The following is an 18220-nucleotide window of genomic DNA, read 5'->3' on the forward strand; positions in this document are numbered from 1 at the left end:
TTTCCTTTTTTCAGTATCTGTGGAAGGCTAAGAAATGTGCACCTGCTGTAGGGGGCCTGTTGTGCAGGGGGCTGGAACTCGATGGTCTCTAGAGGTCCCTTCCAGCCTCTGTAATTCTGTGATTCTAGGAAATGTATCTCCTCATCAGGGTATTCCAGGATAGCAGATTTCCTTTGTTCTGGCCTCTGCCTGTTAGATTTTTCCTTTAGATTTTAAAGGTCTGAGAGTTATTGTTTGAAAAATACTGGTGTGATTTTATAGTGTAATAGGAGAACAGAGTTGGTACAAATCCTGTTTTTTCTAATAGGAGGAGAAAGAGAAAATTGCACGGCACAAAATAATGAATTTAGTATGCTATTATGTTTTGCTTTGTTTTCATTGTAATACCATTTTTGGTGCCTTTTGCAGCTTTATTCCAGAGAGCACGCTGGCTTATCTAGTAGCTGGGATGGAGTGGGTTTGGTTAAGCTGTTGCTGCCTTAAAATGCAAAATGAAGCAGTGCTTTTGGGTAGTAAGAGAGTTGGTTGTGACCTGCAATTTGGATGGCAGCAGATGCCCTGTTACAGTTTTAGGTTTTATCCTGTAGAGATGGCAACAGAGCAGCCTTCCTGCTGGGCTGGCAATGCTTAAGTGGTTAATCTAGTTAGTCTTCAGGCTTAGAAAAACAATGAGAAGATTGAGCACCACAGAAAACGTTGCAGTCGTGTATTGATGTTCTCTGGTTGTCTGAGTACTGAGGGAAACTGAAGAAAATCATTCTTTTTAACAAAAGCCTATGAACAGGAATAAATCTGTTTTGGTAATTGCGTTTGGGGTCATTTGTTGTTAAGGTGATACTCCTGATGCAGTCAGTGGGTGCGGTAAGAAGATGCTAATGCTTCCTTTTCCAGAAGTAAGTGCAGGGATGAGAGAGTGTATGAAGTAGGAGACCTGCTCATCCTGATAGCAGCATGTCCCAGGGCTAATACATCTTCAGTCACTTAGGTTAGCTGGGGAATGTTTGTTTTCAAGAAGTTTGTGGAGATTTGAGACTGCAAATCTTTCTGTTAAGGTTAGGTGTGTTGTAGCGTGATTGTCTTGGCTCAGGATAGCTTTGTTTGTAAATAGAAATCTGTCTCGTATGAAGAAAAAGTCAATTACTAACTTTAATAACCTTTCAAAAGGCATTTCAAAATGTTTCCTTGTAAATATATTAAATAATTTCTGCTCATGTAAATACTTGTGAAGGGAAACTGAATAAAAGTACAGGTGTAAGACGGAAATAACACTTTATTAAAATCAGTTCAAATACATTTTTTGAACTTTCAGGGAGCTTACTACTCTATCTGTATGCCTTGCTGTTCTAGTTCTCCTATTTTATGCAGCTATGCTGAATTAAACAATTGTTACCCAAGACTAACAATTTATGTGCCTTACTTGTAAGGTGCAGAAAACTGTAAACTGTATAAAATCCATTCTATTTCAACTTGGTGAGCTGATTTATCTGAATTTCTATATGCATTCAGCTTTTAAAGAAAAATGTAATGTTGCTACCGGAGTGATTTGTCAGCGCAGTATTTTAATGTAAATTCCACCAAGGGAAATGTTAAGGGTTGAAGTGTTTCCATTCATCAAAATAATTAAGCAAATAGGGAATGCTATCTGACAAAGGACTTCATACTGATGCCATCTATTTCTGTGCTGAGGAGCCCTGGCAAAGTATTAAATTCCATTCTTTATGTTTTGCATCAAAAAGGGGCCTGTTGATGAAATATACATAGATGACCTCTGAAGCTGGGACTTGAGCTGAAGAATCGGTGAAGTATCAGTAGATTCTAGGCACTATTATTAACCGTTCCCAAGTAGTTGTTAGCTTACAGAAGATACTTGACTGCAATTTGGTGTCAGTTACAAAATGAAGAAATTTGAGTAGTCATCTACCAGATTCAGGTAGATTTACAGCATGTATAGGGTACTACTCATTTACATTTCAGTTTTCTTAAATGATCTTTTAGCTGTGCTGATTTTAGTGTCCTAACAACAAATTTCTTTTTTAGGAAATAAAGCCTCAAAGCCATTACAACCATGGATACAGTGAATCTCTTGGACGAAAAAGCCACATTGACGATTACAGCACTTGGGACATTGTCAAAGCCACACAGTAAGCTTATTTTTGAGCTTTAGATTTGTCTTTCTGTATTAATTGAATAATATTTCTTAAGGTGAAGACAGTTCAAGGCTGACTGTATTTGTGTATACAGTAATGCAAGATCTTGTAAATGAACTGTATTGTTTAAGATCTGTGAGCGTTGTGTGAAGCATTGGTGTTAACTGTAAATACAGGTGGTTGCTGGGAGGATTGTTGGAAAAGAAGGCAATTTTTTCATGTTCGTGCTGGAGTTTGTTTTCTCTAACTGACGATTAAAAGGTAGGTGGGCAACATGTTGATAAGCAGACAGGAGGGTTTCCTTGATTTCTTGGCATCGTTTATAGGTTAGAATATGTTATGTACAGATGAATTCTGTTTCTTATTCTGCAGTTTCAACACTGCTATGAAACTGAGTTATTGATAAGAGAAAGGACTGTAGGAATAAATGGAGAGAAAATCTAACTTACAATTATTTTCTTAATGCAGATTAATTATACAGATTTGTCTTCTGTAAAGTCCTGTAATACGTTCTAATTTGCAAGACTTTCTGAAGAATTGTCATTGAGCTACCTTTCAACTTTCCATTATTTACCGTTCAGAAACTACCAACGTCACTTTCATCTATCTTCTTCAGTAAGCTGAAAACACGATAGTTATACAAAAAAAAGTCTTACATTATTTTGAATGCCTACATGATTATGTATATTGCCAAGCTATTTGCCTCTTATGTATATTTTTATATACATTTCCATTTATTTCCTAAAAATTATCTTTAATTAGTACATTTGCCACTCATTTCCTGACTTATGCCACATTTAGGTGTAGGAGATATATGTGCTTTCCTTCACTTTCTGAATGGATGGAAATTTTAAACTTCCTGATATAGACGTTGACTGAACCGACGATTGTAACTCTAAAGATTTAAATAGTAATACTAACCTATAATCCTCTTAGCGGGGGATTCCTTGAAATGAAACCACTGGTATAACATGAAACAAGGTGCTTCTTAAAGACTTGGGACTATGACAGCGGAAGTGATGATTTTGCAGGTTACTTTATTCCATTTCTCTGTGCTTGTTATATGCTTGAAAACCTAAAACACATTTGTTATCCATCAAATTTAGGTTGATCTGTGCTTACAACTGATGGATTTTAATTCTTTTCAGGTCTCTTCTAACCTGTAACTGACAGGCCTGTTAATTGTTACGCTCCTTCACAGTATTGTTGTGATGAGATTGGTGAGATGTCTATACATGCAGACTGGGGGATGAAGCACTGGTGAGCCACTCTCACCAAGTTGAACATGAGTCAGCAGTGTGCCCAAGCAGCCAGGAAGGCCAGCCATGACCTGGGACGCATCAAGCACAGCATCACCAGCAGACCAATGGAAGTGATTGTGCTGTTCTTCACTGCGCTGGTGTGGCCTCACCTTGAGTATTGTGTGCAGTTTTGGGAGACTATGAGAGCCTCCAAAGGAGGGATGCAAAGATGAAGAGTCTAGAGGGGGAGGTGTATCAAGAGCAGCTGAAGTTGGTTTGTATAGCCCAGAGAAGAGGAGACTGAAGGAAGAACTCATTGAAGCTTATAGCTTTTCAGGAGGGGAGCAGAGGGGCAGCGCTGATCTATTCTCTCTAGTGGTGATAGGACCCGAGGGAGTGGCATGGAGCTGCATCTGGGAAGGTCAGGTTGAGTGTTAATAAAAGGTTCTCACTAGAGGGTAGTCAGGTAGTAGAACAGGCTGCCCAGGGCGGTGGTCATGATGCTGAGCTTTCCAGAGTTCAAGAAGCATCTGGACAATGATTTCAGACGTAGTCTGATTTTTATTTTTTTTTCAGGTGGTCTTGTGTTGTACCAGGAGTTGGACTTGATGATCCTTATGGGTCACCTCCAATTCAGTGTGTTCTATGATCCTGTGTTCTCCTGTCTGCAAGAAAGAACTCTGTTTGCCATCATAGCTCAGGGATAGGTGGCTGTCAGCATAGGTATACGATCAAGTTATGTTAGTAGTATTCCATGAAAACAATCAGACTAGAGGAAACCACCTCTACTTTAAGTTTTCACTGGGTTAAGTTTTTACAGCAGTTTGAAAGCCCTGTTACGTAAAATGTGGGAAACTCTGAAGTTTAAGGCAGAAAATAACCCTACCAAGTATTGTAAGGCTTGGAATAAAATAAAGCTGCTACTACGTTAACTCAGCGGTAACTTACCAGCAACAACAAAGTCTTTAGAAATATGGTGTCCACATTAGTATCGAAAGTGAAGTTTCACTTGATGAGCAGCTATTGGGAAGAGGTGCATCACTGATACACAGTTCCTATTAAAATGAACAATGTAGTGACTTTTGTAGAAATATAACCTCTCTTACTTGAATGAAAATAGATGACCTTACCTTCTAGCACTTGTCCTTAAAACTCATGGTTCATTTTGATTAAAATAAAGTGATTTAGTTTACTTTTCAGTTCATTGCTAACGTAAGTTAGATGCCACAAAAAGCTTTGCTAAAAAGGAAAAATACAAAAGAATGCTTATCTGTCTTCTAGAACTTCTCTAACTAAATCAGTAAGTTCAAGAAAAAGGTAGCAAAACAGAATAGGAATTATTTTCATTCTTCTAAGTTCTGGTGGTGGTTTGTTGGCTTTTTTGTGTTTTTTTTTTTTCTTTGTTTTCAATTCAGTGTTTTACATTGAATGCATATCATTCAATGAAAGTTGGCAGCACCATTTTTTTTTTTTTTCCCCCTTTCAGATCATTTTCAACCTTCCCTAGAAGAAGGGAAGTCATGGTTTTCATAGAATGATAACATTAAATGATACCTGGGGTGCTTACTGGTAGTGGAAGAAACTCAATTGGTCTCAGGACTGACTGGATAGCCTAACTATAATACAGTTGCATATCTTGTTGTTTCCTTTTAAAACAAAATAAAAACCCACAATGCTTCAAAAGACAAATATGTCATCCAAAATATTTGACATTTGAAGTAAGACCATTGAAACTGTAGGCTTCTTGACAGATGGAAGGTGCATTTCAGAGTAGAACTGTTGGCTCTCAAGTTTCTGATAATCCGTGGAGAAAGCAGTCACAACTTTTGAGTAGCTAGTCAGTTATTTAACTTATTGTCAGTCGTTGTTCATGCTGTTTTTCATGTACTGCACTATTAAAAGTTTCTGCTGTGAAATCAGCTGTTTGTTATTTTTGTACAAAATTGAAATGAGAAACAGCTCCTTAAACTATAAAGTTGATTAAAAAAAAATGAATAAAAATGTTTTAGTTTCTCTGCATTCTATAGATACTGTTTGTAAAATTTGACTTTAAAATGTTGATTTTCTTGACACTTAATTACAGAGAAATAAAGTGTTAGTAAAATGATGCATTCAGCAGGTGAAAATAAAAGCTTGCTAACTCTACATGCTTTTCCAGAATTTTTATTCTTTGCCATTCATCTCCTGCTGGAATGTTTATGTGCTTTATCTTACTTTGTAGTTTGGACACTTATTCAATTAACGTGCTTATGCACTGAACTACAAAATCTGATAACCTCTTATGATCAAGTTAAAGCTTTGTATAGGAAAGAACAGTTCAGTCAATGTTCTCATAGCAAAGAGGATTGTGCGTTTCTCCTGTTACGTTCCTCCTAAGATCTTGCCTAGAAATGGATCTATTGATTTACCAACAGAATACTTTCCTTGTTTTGCAGAAACTTCTGCTGAAGTAAAAACCAACTACTATCATTTTTACACACATCTATAAGAAGGGGCATTTTTCACTGGCAATGTTATAACATGTCCAAAGACATCTAGTTAGAGTTAATAGACAAGATACTAGTACTTTTTCCATCTCTTATGTTAAGCACCTGCATCGTTCAAGACTGGAGTTAACTTTGAATGTGACTTAGAAGAGGCACCATGTTAATGTAGTGACTTAAAGTTGATTGCTGACTGTTTAAAATTGGTCAAGCCATGAAACTATGAAAAGGTAGTTATTGTTCACAGATGGAGAAGTTTATGGTGGGTTATGACTAGAACCACCTCTGAGACAATTTAATCCAGCTATGCTGGAAGTGTGTTAAGTAATATTCTGAACGTTAGTGTTAAACATTAATGATATTAAGAACTACTTTCCTGGCTTCTGCAAGATTGATTCCTTGTGCCCCAAGTATGATTTTCTTATTGCAAGATTAACTTTCTATTAGTTTTAGCACTGAGATCATTCAAAATGAGATTTGTGTGCATTGTGAAATAGTGCAGTGCAGTGCTTGCAGGATCTGTGCTGAAGCTTGCTGAGGAAATAAAGAATTTGGATATATTTGAGAACATTCATAGTATACTTACGAAAGAAGAAAAAAATCCTCCAGAATTGTGGTAATTGGTGAGGGCTGGCCAATGTTACAAATACTACTGTTATTTTCAACCATTTAGAGGACAGGATGGGCAGACTTTGACAGAGGTATGCATGCTCTTTACCTGCTTGTTGTTTTAGCCCGTGGATTTTTTTTGTGGATATACACATACCATTTTCAGCAATATAATCATAGTTCAAATGGAATGGTGTGAGTTTCCTTTTCTGTAAACCAATCACCAATATAACCACAACTACCTACCTGCTCTGAGACTTTGGAATGCATGCAACAACTGACTTTTTCATTTCTCAACATCGTTGTTCATGGTTCATTAAGCAGCTCTTGAGTTTGCTCAGGAGCAGCTTTGCTGTTGAAAACAAAGCTGCCTTTCTGTTTCACATATTCCTATATTGTTTGTGTGTTAATAACTGCCATCATTCATGGAATGAGACTTGAAAAGAGTAAGGGGAAAAAATGATAATTTTGTTACTAATTGCATTTCCAGCTAAAATAGCTTTGATTGAATTTGCAGTGATAGCAAGATGAGGGAGTAAACTTGTGGCTTGGCTTAGAGATGTGTTCTCTGAGAAGAGATTCCTTCCTAGTATTGTGTATTTTGTGTTGATCTTATGGCAAAGCTGGCAGTGTCTGTTTCTAACACTCTGTGCTTGCCGACAAAAATGGATTCCATATTTAACATGGAAAGGGATTCTACAACACTATTTTTGAAATGAGTTTCTAATTAAATTTAGGTATCTTTGACTTATGATGAAAAATGAGATACTACGTTAGTTACTGCTGACATTAGATTGTAATAATGAAATGAGCTTACACAATGTTATTCTTGCTCTAGAAGAGCTAGTCAAATTTTTCCCAAGAACAAAACAAGCTTAGTAATATACCTTCATAATTATACTCCGTTGATATTTACAAATATCATCCTCCAGAATTCACCCAAGTGCAGAATTTGTTATATTAATGTACAAACCTCTTGTGAGATTTGATTTTTTCCTCCTTCCTCTTTCTTGAAGGGAATTGCCAGAACAGGTTGTTCGGAGGGATTGTGGATGCCCCATCTCTGGGGGTATTTAAGGCCAGGTTGGGTGGGGCCCTGGGCAAGCTGATCTAGTCGTTGGTCTAATGGCTGCCAACCCCACCTGTGGAAGGGAGGTTGGAACTTTATGATCCTTGAGGTCCTTTCCAACTCAAGCCATTCTATGATACTCCTATATAGCTACATTATGAGTATGGTGAGTATAATGTATATTTTGTAATCTAACAGTGTGTCATGAACTCTTGCAGAAGATAGAGCCAAGTCAACTGTGGCAAACTGATGAAAGAAGACTAGCTATTATGTAAGAGAAGGGTGCTGTGCTTCTAGGGCAGAGTTCAAGAAACCAGAACTGCATCAAATTCACTGTTTTCTTGTGGAGTGTGTGCTTTTTCCTGGAACAGGAATGAATTGCTGTAAATTCGTGATCTTTTCTGCCTGGTGATTTTTGTGTGTTTAGAACCTTATGGCCTCTTGTGACAATAAATTAGATAGTTACTGAATTCCATCTCACATTAAAGCTTTTATAATCAGTTATAACCTCTGGACGTTGTAAAATGTCTGCGTGAGATAAGCAAGTCTGGGAAATTCCTAAGGCATGTTGAAGGCTATTTCCTGTTACAAGTACTTAGTGAGCTAACCAGGAAAGGTACACTCTTAAATCTGTTGCTTGAGAATAGAGAAGGCCTTATGGGAGATACGATGGTAGTTGGCTGTCTTGGCCACAGATCATGAAATAGTTGAGCTCAAAGTTTTTGACGAAATGAGAAAAGAAGTCAGCAGAGTTGCCACCCTGGATTGTAGGAGAGCAAGCTTGAAGCTAGTTGGGGAGTTAGCTGTCAGTGTGCCTTGGGAATCACACCCACTGGGTTTGCAGATCTCTTAGAGGATTGCTTTTCAAGAACCACCTTTTAAAAGCCCAGCGGTTTGCAGTCCCACTCTGCCACAAACGAAGCAAGTGGGGTAGAAGACTAGCTTGACTGAATGGGGAACTCTTGGAACAAGGGCAGCAGAAGAAAATATATGTCTGGAAGCAAAGTCTTGCTTCGCAGGGGCAGTACAGTGCTGCAGTTTACATCTCCTGGGAGAGAACAAAAAAAAACCGGAGCTCAACTTGTCAGTATAATGTCAGACAATGAAAAAAGGCAAGGTCTGAGGAAAACATTGGACTGATACTTGATGGTCACCTAGGAAGTAAGGATGAGTAAAAGGCAGAGGGATTTAATGCCTTTTCTTTTTCTTTCTTTTTTTTTTTTTTTGTACATCAATGTTTAACATAATGACTTGGACTGCCTGGTCCTCTGTGCTGGAGAACCATGGGAGAGAAACAACTTTTCAGTTGCAAGGGACCATGAGTTGAATGTTCATGGGATCTGATGAGATTCACCCCATAGTATTGAAGGAGTTAGCAGATATTTTATAGCTGGATTCCTGCGGGTCTTTGTAGGCTGGGGAGGTTCCCACTGACTGGAAATGTTCCCTTCCAACTGCCCTATTCAACTCTATGTACTGCCCAGTAAGACCAGAATTTGCTATCTTGCTTTCAGAAGCCCTGCTGTTACCCCTCTTGCTGTGTTTTTTCACTTCTCCTCATTTTTGGCTGATTTGTCTTTGGTTTCCATAAACCTTTTTCAGTGGTGCTTTTGACTGCATGAACATCCAGGAATTGTATCTTAACCCATTTGAGCAATCACTTGTCAGGTCATATTTTTGATCTAGACTTGAACTTCAAAGATTGGCCAGACTAAGAACCTTCTTGATTTTCTTGGCAGTTACACGTGTCTGAGCATGTGTTTTACCTAACTGGTTGCATATCTGAGTCTTCATAAACCACACTGTCCTTCCGTGCACCTCCTTCTCCCCCCACCTGATTGAAAACAAAGCTTTATTGTCCAAATTATTTGTGACATAGCTGCTTTTCTACTAGGTCTGAGGAATCAAGCTGTATCTGTTTGGTTGCAATTAGTACGTGTGGCAGGCAGTAATCTTTGACCTGTTCCTTGGCAAAGCTTTCGAAAGATTAGAGAAATGGCAATAATATCTTGTGTTTTTTATAATTTCCAGCGTAACTTTCCTGAGAAGTTGAGAACAGCATACTTTAGTAGGTTCTGTCTAATACTTCTTTTTAATACTTCTTTTTTTAATACTGTCCAGCTGTGGGCTTGGAAAGTGTTACTGACTTTGACTTGAGTCAATTGAGATTACACTGTGGCATTACCGTCTGGGTTGAAGATCCATTCAACTATATTAAAGAAAAAGTAAGAATGGTAACTACCCTAAGAAAAAAAGTCTAAACAATAGTTAAACTGGGTGACTGAAGTGGAGCAAAGAGGCCTTCTGTTGTCGAAGTCTGTGTCATCTCTAAAAAAGAAAATGTACTTAAATTCCAGCTTTGAGAGGATGTTAAACTTCTGCTCCAGTAGAGGTCAGATATTGCATGGAGAGGAAGGTTTGGCCTTGATTGAAGGTTTTGCTTTTGACTTGGGAAATCCTTGTGGGTTGTACAAACATTCAAGTGTACTCTTTACAAGCCTTTCTACATTGCTTTTATTGCCACTAAGAACGGGACAAATATTTAATGTTAGAGTTAGGTGCTCTTTGTTTGTTATTTAAGAAGGAAAAATGGGGAATGTCTGAAATATGTTTGTTACGTTTGTAACTGATCTGATGATCTTGTTATCTGCTGTACTGATTTTTTGGAAAATATTTTCATATTGGGTGGTCCAATTATTGAGGTCTTCAAGAGCTGGGAAGGAAGGAAAACGGGCATGTGAGAAACAAATACAGCAGAGTTTCCTGTGGAGAGAAGTCCTTCATAAAGTCTTGAGTTGGTTCATGTAACTTCTACAAGTGGAAAGCTATTGTTGCAACAGATCTGTGTTCACTTAGAAACTGAATGTTTCTGCTTCATTTCCGCTTTGTTGAAGATGGAGTATCATAATCATTATGGTGTTTGTCCAATTCATTTTTTTCCCAAGATAACAGCTTTGAAAATAATGTTTTCTTCTTCAAGGTATGGAATATATGAACGATGTAGAGAGTTAGTGGAAGCAGGTTATGATGTGCGACAACCAGACAAAGAAAATGTGACACTTCTCCACTGGGCTGCAATCAACAACAGGATAGATCTGGTGAAGTATGTACTATATATAAAGATTTATATGAACTAATCACATTCTTTAAAATGTTGATTTTATTTTTTTTTTAATGACCATTAGGTGCAGTGGCTACTTACATTAAATATGTTGTCTAGTGAGCTTGGTATCACATAAGCGATGTTTAGGTCTAAGTGATCTTCTCTTGCAATAGCAGATCTCAGTGCCTGTCTTACCAGCTGTGGGCTATTTTCATCCCAATGAAGGAGTTTAGAGTTTGTATGTGGAGAGTGCAAAATTGGAATTAGACTTCCCTTGTTTTTTTTTATGTTCTTCTGTTGCAAAACCTGGGATTCAGCCTAGATAGGTATGAAGTCCATGGATGCTTCATAATGAAAACTACAGAAACCCTTTTTTATTTCTACAGGATCAGGGAAAAGTGTTCCATAAGTGTCAGACATTTATAATGTAGTTCTGTTTAAATGACTGCACTGATTTTTTTGTTTGTTTTTGACTCAATTTTATGAAAAGGCAAAATTAGCCATGTACCTCTACAGTTACCTAGTGACTGCATTTCACCAGATGCTGCCCTTAATATTCTCCAGACAAGGATCTGTCTTCTGCTTTTCCTCTTTCTAGCAACAGCGACTGCATGCACTTTAATTCCACAGCTACTGAATCCAAGCATTGGCAGTTTTCAAGAGCTTGGCCAAGACTTAGTGATTCTAATGCGGAAATCACTGGAAGTATTTTCTTCCTAAGCCAACCTATTATAAGATCTGCTTGCTTTGAATGTAAGTAGTTTGCTTAAGTAAGATTTGCACACCTGGCATGGATTTCTGGATGACTCACGGAGCGTCGAATCATTTAGTTTCTCCTTTCAATAATGTTCTCACCAAGCACAAAATTGAGAGAGATCTGCCTAGGCAAGATCAAGTTATTGGATTAGTTTTGCAAAAAACTCACCATCTATGTATACTGAAGTAGTGATAAATCTCAACTTAGTCTAGAACACCCTTAAATAAACATAAGTTATTTCAGTGCACCATCTGGCAGGAGATGGTCGCCTTGTCTTTTCCCAGTTGTCAAACTGTAAGTTTGTCATTCTAAATAAAATGTACTAGCCAGCAAGCAGTGCTGCCGCTCAGTAAAATCTGAACATATTCTGCATTTCTGCAGGGACTACTGTTTGAATGGAGACAATCTGTTTAATGTTCACCTCCCTGTGAGTGGCTGTCACATCAGTGAGATGGATCCAGGCTTTGCTTGTGAATTTCTGTATTGTCTTCTTCTCTAGACAAGATTGCCTTGGAAACTTCTTCCCCAAATGGACTAAATCTGCTTCTTGGTGCCTTTTTGAAATTTATATTTTGGTGTCTGAATCTTGCTTCACAATGAAACGAAGTCCCTTTAGCTTATATAAGCTTTGTCTATTCACTTACGTAGGACCAGGTCTTTCAGATAATCCTGCTTGTTCTCGTTGAATTGTCCAAAAGCTTCAGCAGGGAGATACTGCAGTTTTGTTCCTTTGGTGTCAGAAAGCAGTGGACTGTACTGCACTGATCAGGGCTAGATAACCAGTTTGTCTGACACTGGCAAGTCTTTGAATCTGATACCTTTAAACCTGCTGTGTAAAGGACTCTGCCTTTTAGCATGGATATTGTTAGCTAATGCACTCTTCAGTTACTCTTTCTGTAGGTATCCTCTGGACTCTCTTTGAAGTTTCAATCTGAGAATTGATAAGCACTTGAGCGAAAGAAGGTAGTTGCTTTCAGTAATGGTTTTCAGTCTGTTACTTTTGTTGTCCTCCTTGCCATCTGCCTTGAAATACATACAGAAAATTGAGGTATGAGAAACTCTATGCTGAGGATTTCGAAGGACGGTTTGTGTGGGTAGAAGAGTAGGATTCACATAGACCTTGAAGGTATTATGCAAGCAGAAAGTCTACAGGCACAGGTACTTGAAATGTGCAAGCACTTAGAAATCTGTAGGTAGGTAGCACTTTTCAAAAATGTATTAGTTGTAACTCTTTGCCATTGGCACTTGTGGTACTGAATGAAGAATCAGTGTTCTCAGCCTTACTTTTTTAAAAACATGAGTTTTTGTAATATGTGCATTTTCTTTCACAAAGGAAAAATAATACTGCTGGTTTTGTGTGCCAAATAAAACAGCAAGGAAAGCAGTTTGCAGAAACATTACAAATGACTGTGAATACGAGTTGCTACAGTTAAATAACAGATTACTTACTGTGTTCTTACAGGTAGCTTGTCTGTTTTAAAATGTTCTGGAAGAAGAAATAATTTTTAGGCTGTCATTTAAAAGTATTTTTAAAGTACTCAAATATTTCTGTTCTTTATTTAGTATTGTACTTCAACAGAGAAAAGTGTAGAATCTTAAGAAGTGGTTTAAAATGTAACTTAAGCATAAAATCTTGGAACAGTGACATTAGCAGGGGTGTTCCAGTGGTGATGATACATGCTGTGAGATGAATTACATGCAGCTTTGTCATCTTTGCCAAATTTCTCTGTGCTAGTCTTCTAGCAGCATTTCTTTTACTTTTAATTCAGAATTATTTTTTATCCTAGTGAGCACCCCAACAAATTTAGAAGAAACTTTTTTTTTGAGATACTTATATGGCATGGTTTTTATTAATATACATAGCAATTACTATGTTTTGCTTTAGAACCAAGCTAGGAAATAGCAGCATGCTTAATATACAGGAAGAGGTCTACCTATTCTCCTCACCCATATCAAAAAGGCAAAAAATTGATCTCTGAAAAGTTTAAATGAAGACATGGTGTTTTCCATAATGTTGAACAACATGCCTACTGTGTGTCCTTTCTTTTGAAACAAGATGAGCATTAACATTTACTGTTTTTTTGTCGTACAGATACTATATATCAAAAGGTGCAATCGTTGATCAGCTTGGAGGAGATTTAAATTCTACCCCACTGCACTGGGCAACAAGGTGAGGAAAAGTCTTGGGATTTTCCTCTGTGTTTTTCTTAACTTGGTATCTGCCACTGATTGATTTATACAGTGGCTGTATTTTATGGGAATGCTTGTGCAGGGATGAACTCAGTCACTCATGACAGGGAATGCTGTGAATGTGGCATGTTTGAGCTACAAGAGCTTTCAGCATGTGGTTTGATTTTTCTTATGTCTTTCTGATGCAGAGGAAGATTTCTGTGACAGGAGAAAATAAAATAAAGCCTGTAGTCTGTAATAAAATTAGAGTCTGTAGTCACTTGCTTTATTCTTATTTTGAAGATCTGTGCTTTATCAGTCTTCTGAAGATCAGTGTATGTCCATCTGGGGTTTGGGTTGATTTTGTGTGACACTGTCCTTGCAATTTTCTAGTATGTGTGTAGATATTTTAAGAGGCACTTTAAATCAATCTTATGATGTAGAAGGCGGTCTGAGGATGATGACTGGCTGGAATAATTGAAGTCAGCCTTCAGTAGTGGCAGTCAACTGGTAGCAAATAGGCAGGAAAGTAAAGAAGACTTAGAAAATCAGTTTGTATCAAGATAATTTCTTCACTAAAGATGAGAACTGTCTTATTAGACCCCTTTAAAAATCTTAGCTTGTGTATTTCTTGCTGGTGCAGATCACGTTCTACTTCCTATATGTTAATAGCACAAATGTTTGATTACACTTCCTGCTGTTCATAAGTATAATCTGTTCTGTGAAGCATTGTGCGAAGCTGCTTCTGACACATATGAATTGTTTTTTAGCTCATGTCGGTAAGTGTGCTCATAATTGTACACCCTATCTGCTGGAAGGATAAGTCTATATTCTTTCTGCCAAATAGATGAGATTCAAATGTATGGAGAAAAAGTAGGCCTTCTATTTTCTTTTTTCTCCTGTACTGTTTTTAAAAGTAGAAAAACAATATATACTAGAAAAAAAATATACATATATATATATATATAAAATCAGTCTGACCTCTTTTAAAACAAGGTTTCAGATGTGGATGGGAAGAAGTCACAATAGGCTAAATATCTGAGCTAATAACTTTGTTGTTGCTGACTGACCTTTTATTTCACAACACACCTAAGCCAATTGCATGTGATCTGTGTGTTGGCTGCATAGAATTGTTGGCTGCTCACGTGAAAGGATTTAAAAACTTGATTGCAGACTCAGGTCATGGCGATCACTTTTGTCAAAGTATATATTAAAGGTCATATTTGTTGTTTTGAAATATTTTAAAATTGCGTAGCATACCTGTATATAGTTATTCAGTTGTTTGTTTTCTGTGTTCTGTTGCATTTAGGCAGGGTCACTTATCCATGGTTGTACAGCTGATGAAATATGGGGCAGATCCGTCGCTAATAGATGGAGAAGGCTGTAGCTGTATTCATTTGGCTGCCCAGTTTGGACATACTTCAATTGTTGCTTACCTGATAGCAAAGGGACAGGTAAATTTTAAATAGTATCGTTTTAAAGTAGTTTCTACTCAAAACTGGAATAATGAAACAATTAAAAATTGTATCTATCAGTCAGAAAGTGCAAAACATTCACCTGACTAAAGATGAATCAATATCTTTTACTGTAGACCACTGTATTTTACCTGGTGCACATGTATCTGTTAACTTAATTTCCTGCAGTACCTTGGCTTAAATTTACATCTTAGTGTAATATATGCAAATTCTAGGATGTATTCCTTTACTATTCTTTATTTCCAATTAAGTTAGTATTTAAATATTAACCAGGACTATTATAGCAAATGTGTAAGTCTTCATAGAAACATCAACTTAGGCATTGGTAAAGAGTCTAATAACTAAGAGTTGACATACATATTTAGATTAAAAAAAAAAAACAATCTTGATGCCTCTTGTATTATTGCTAGATATGTAAGATGTGCAAGTATAGCACATGTACTCACTACTCTTCACATTGTCTCCCATCTTTCATTCTCTGTGCTCAAAACGTTGTTCACTTTTTTGCTACTTGATCTGCATTATTCTTCATAGATTCACTCAACCACAGGTATGTGCCTGAAGCACAAATTTTATTTACTTTGTAAGCCATATAGAGAAGTCAAAACCCTCCACTCTTTTTACAGTCTTGCAAATACTGTTCCAGCTCCATATTGTACTTGTTCTTTCAAATATCAAGTGAGGTACAATACAATCCAGTGACTCTGATAGAGTATGAATATGAAATTAATTGATTTAGGTCTGTTTTCAGCTGCAAAGTGCTACTGTATTGTAAAACAAATACTACATTTGCTACAGAAAATGATCTGTGTGTATACAATTTTTAAAAACTGCATTTTGCAACAATCATTTTTTATCTTAAAATTGTTTTTGGTGAAACAGTATTTAGGGTATGGTCGAGAGTAAGATAGGCACAAGAGGAGGCCAATCTTACATAATCACTATTTTTGCAAGCTAAATAATGCTCTTATCTTATCTTTGCAAGATAATAAAAACTCTTTGGTTAGGAACAAGTTTTATATTTTGTTCACAAGTTATCTAAAATGAAAAACCCATATTCTTACACTCGAAAAATCTTGCAAATGTTCTGTATTTGCACAGTTGTTTAAAGCATAGCATTAATGAAGTATAGATATCCTTTATAATGTTTTGTCATTATGAAATCTCACTGTGTTTACTTGCCCTGATGTTTATATGCAGACTTGGCCTATTTATTTATTTGAGCATATAATGCTTCACTATGAGAGAAGCTGTGTGTGTTGTGTACATGTGTACGTACATGGATGCTAAAATCTTACTTTAAAATTTGAGTCCTATTATCTTGCTAACAGGTCTCTTGACAATAACTCTTTCTTTTAAAGAGTAAGTCTTAATAAATCCCCCCCAGTGTAATCAAGCATGATTTCAGTGTCCTTTGCATGCCTTTCCAAGTTTGAATTAACACTTATTTCAAGCACTTCAGAAAAGATGAATTAAAGTTGTATATTGATTTGTATACTTAAAATATAATAAATAATATAATTATAAATGATATAAATAACACTGTAATAACAATCCCTGAACTCAAAGTTTTCTAGCTATACTACGGTAACTATTCAGCTTCTGTAGGGGCTATGGGAAATACATGATTTTACTTTTTATTCTTCTTTAGAAGTGCATACAAGTTTGTTAATCATGGAATAATGGAATCGTTTGAGTTGTAGTGGATCATTAAAGGTCCTCTAGTCCAACTCCCCTGAAATGAACAGGAACACCTACAGGTAGATAGGTTGCTCAGAGTCCTGTCTAGCTTGATCTTGAATATCTTCAGGGGTGGGGACTTCAGCTGCCTGTCTGGGCAACCTGTTCCACTGCTTCACCACTCTTAAAAAGCAAAAAAAAAACAAAAAACCCAACATTTTCCTTATATCCAGTCTGAATCTCCCCTCATTTAGTTTGAAACCATATTCTCCTGTCCTATCACACCTGCTCTTTGCTGACATGAATATTTACTTCCTTTATAATATAATGATTTGGATTTGGAAACTTAAACTACTTTTGCTCATGTAGACTTACCCTATTAGTCTTGCAAGTTTTTCTCCTTTTTCCTTGACAGAGATGAGGCTCTCTTACATTCTGAGAATAGGCTTGTGTTTGTTCCGAACCTAATTGTAGTATCTGGGTGATGAAAGACATGTAGGTTTAAACAGAATCATGGAATGGCTGAAGTTGGAAAGATCGTCTGGTCCATCCTCCTAATCGAATACTGACATCTAGAACAGGTTGCCAGGCACCCAGTCCATGCAGCTTTTGAATCCACAAGGGGGATGATTTCACAACCTCTCTGGGCAACAACCTGTGCCAGCTCTCCATCGTCTGTCAACACTGAGCATCATTCTTGCAGCAGCACTAAGGCCAGGGGAAGCTGCTAAACCAAGCATTTGCTTCCTAAACCTACATAAGAGTGCATTAGTTACAGAATTCTGAGGCCAATCATGATTCTTCTTTATGGCTGTTGAAACAGACTCTGATGGATTTGATTGTTCAGAGCAGACCTCTTGTTCAGAAGAGCAAGGTCGCTTCTTTTGTTTGCCATACCTGGCTTGTTAAGTTGCCTGTCAGTCTGCACTAGATTTGTTTCTCTAGAATCCTATAAAGTCTTTTCTTTTGGAGAATAGCTGGTATGTATTTCCCAAATTAGAAAATGTTTTCAGTTGTACATCCACCTTCCTGATAAATTTTCTTTACTATTTGCTTTTATGTATTCTGTTTCTTTGAGAGTCTGTTTCGTTTTCTCTGGCTGACAGTCCGTGTAAGAGATCTTTTCCTTGTTCAGATTCCTATTCTTCATAAGCATATGATGGATTATTTTATAAAGCCTATGATATGTGAAATAACCAGTAATGTTTCTGAAAATGATCGAATTCCCAGTCTGTTTTTGTGCAATTCAATGTATTTTTGGCTGGAGTCCCTTTATGCTTTTTGTACTTTTGAGAAAACTGTATTATTGCAGAATCACAGAATGGCCAGGGTTGGAAGGGACCTCAAAGATCATGAATCTCCAACCCCCCTGCTACATGCAGGGCCACCAACCTCCCCATTTAATACTAGACCAGGCTGCCCAGGGCCCCATCCAATCTGGCCTTGAACACCTCCAGGGACAGGGCATCCACAACCTCTCTGGGCAG

The 18220-nt window shown here is 37.2% G+C and overlaps 1 protein-coding gene across 1 annotated transcript in view; it reads left to right on the plus strand.

Annotated features, from left to right (window-relative positions):
• ZDHHC17 (zinc finger DHHC-type palmitoyltransferase 17) overlaps positions 1-18220 on the plus strand; it is a 110282-nt gene that overhangs the window by 61258 nt on the left and 30804 nt on the right. Inside the window, exons 2-5 of the mRNA XM_031552147.1 lie at positions 2038-2141; positions 10530-10652; positions 13502-13579; positions 14888-15032. Of these exons, the coding sequence (XP_031408007.1) occupies positions 2038-2141; positions 10530-10652; positions 13502-13579; positions 14888-15032 (450 nt within the window). The remainder of the gene's footprint in view (positions 1-2037; positions 2142-10529; positions 10653-13501; positions 13580-14887; positions 15033-18220) is intronic.

This window comes from Meleagris gallopavo, chromosome 1 (assembly GCF_000146605.3).
Source record: "Meleagris gallopavo isolate NT-WF06-2002-E0010 breed Aviagen turkey brand Nicholas breeding stock chromosome 1, Turkey_5.1, whole genome shotgun sequence".
Taxonomy (NCBI): domain Eukaryota; kingdom Metazoa; phylum Chordata; class Aves; order Galliformes; family Phasianidae; genus Meleagris; species Meleagris gallopavo.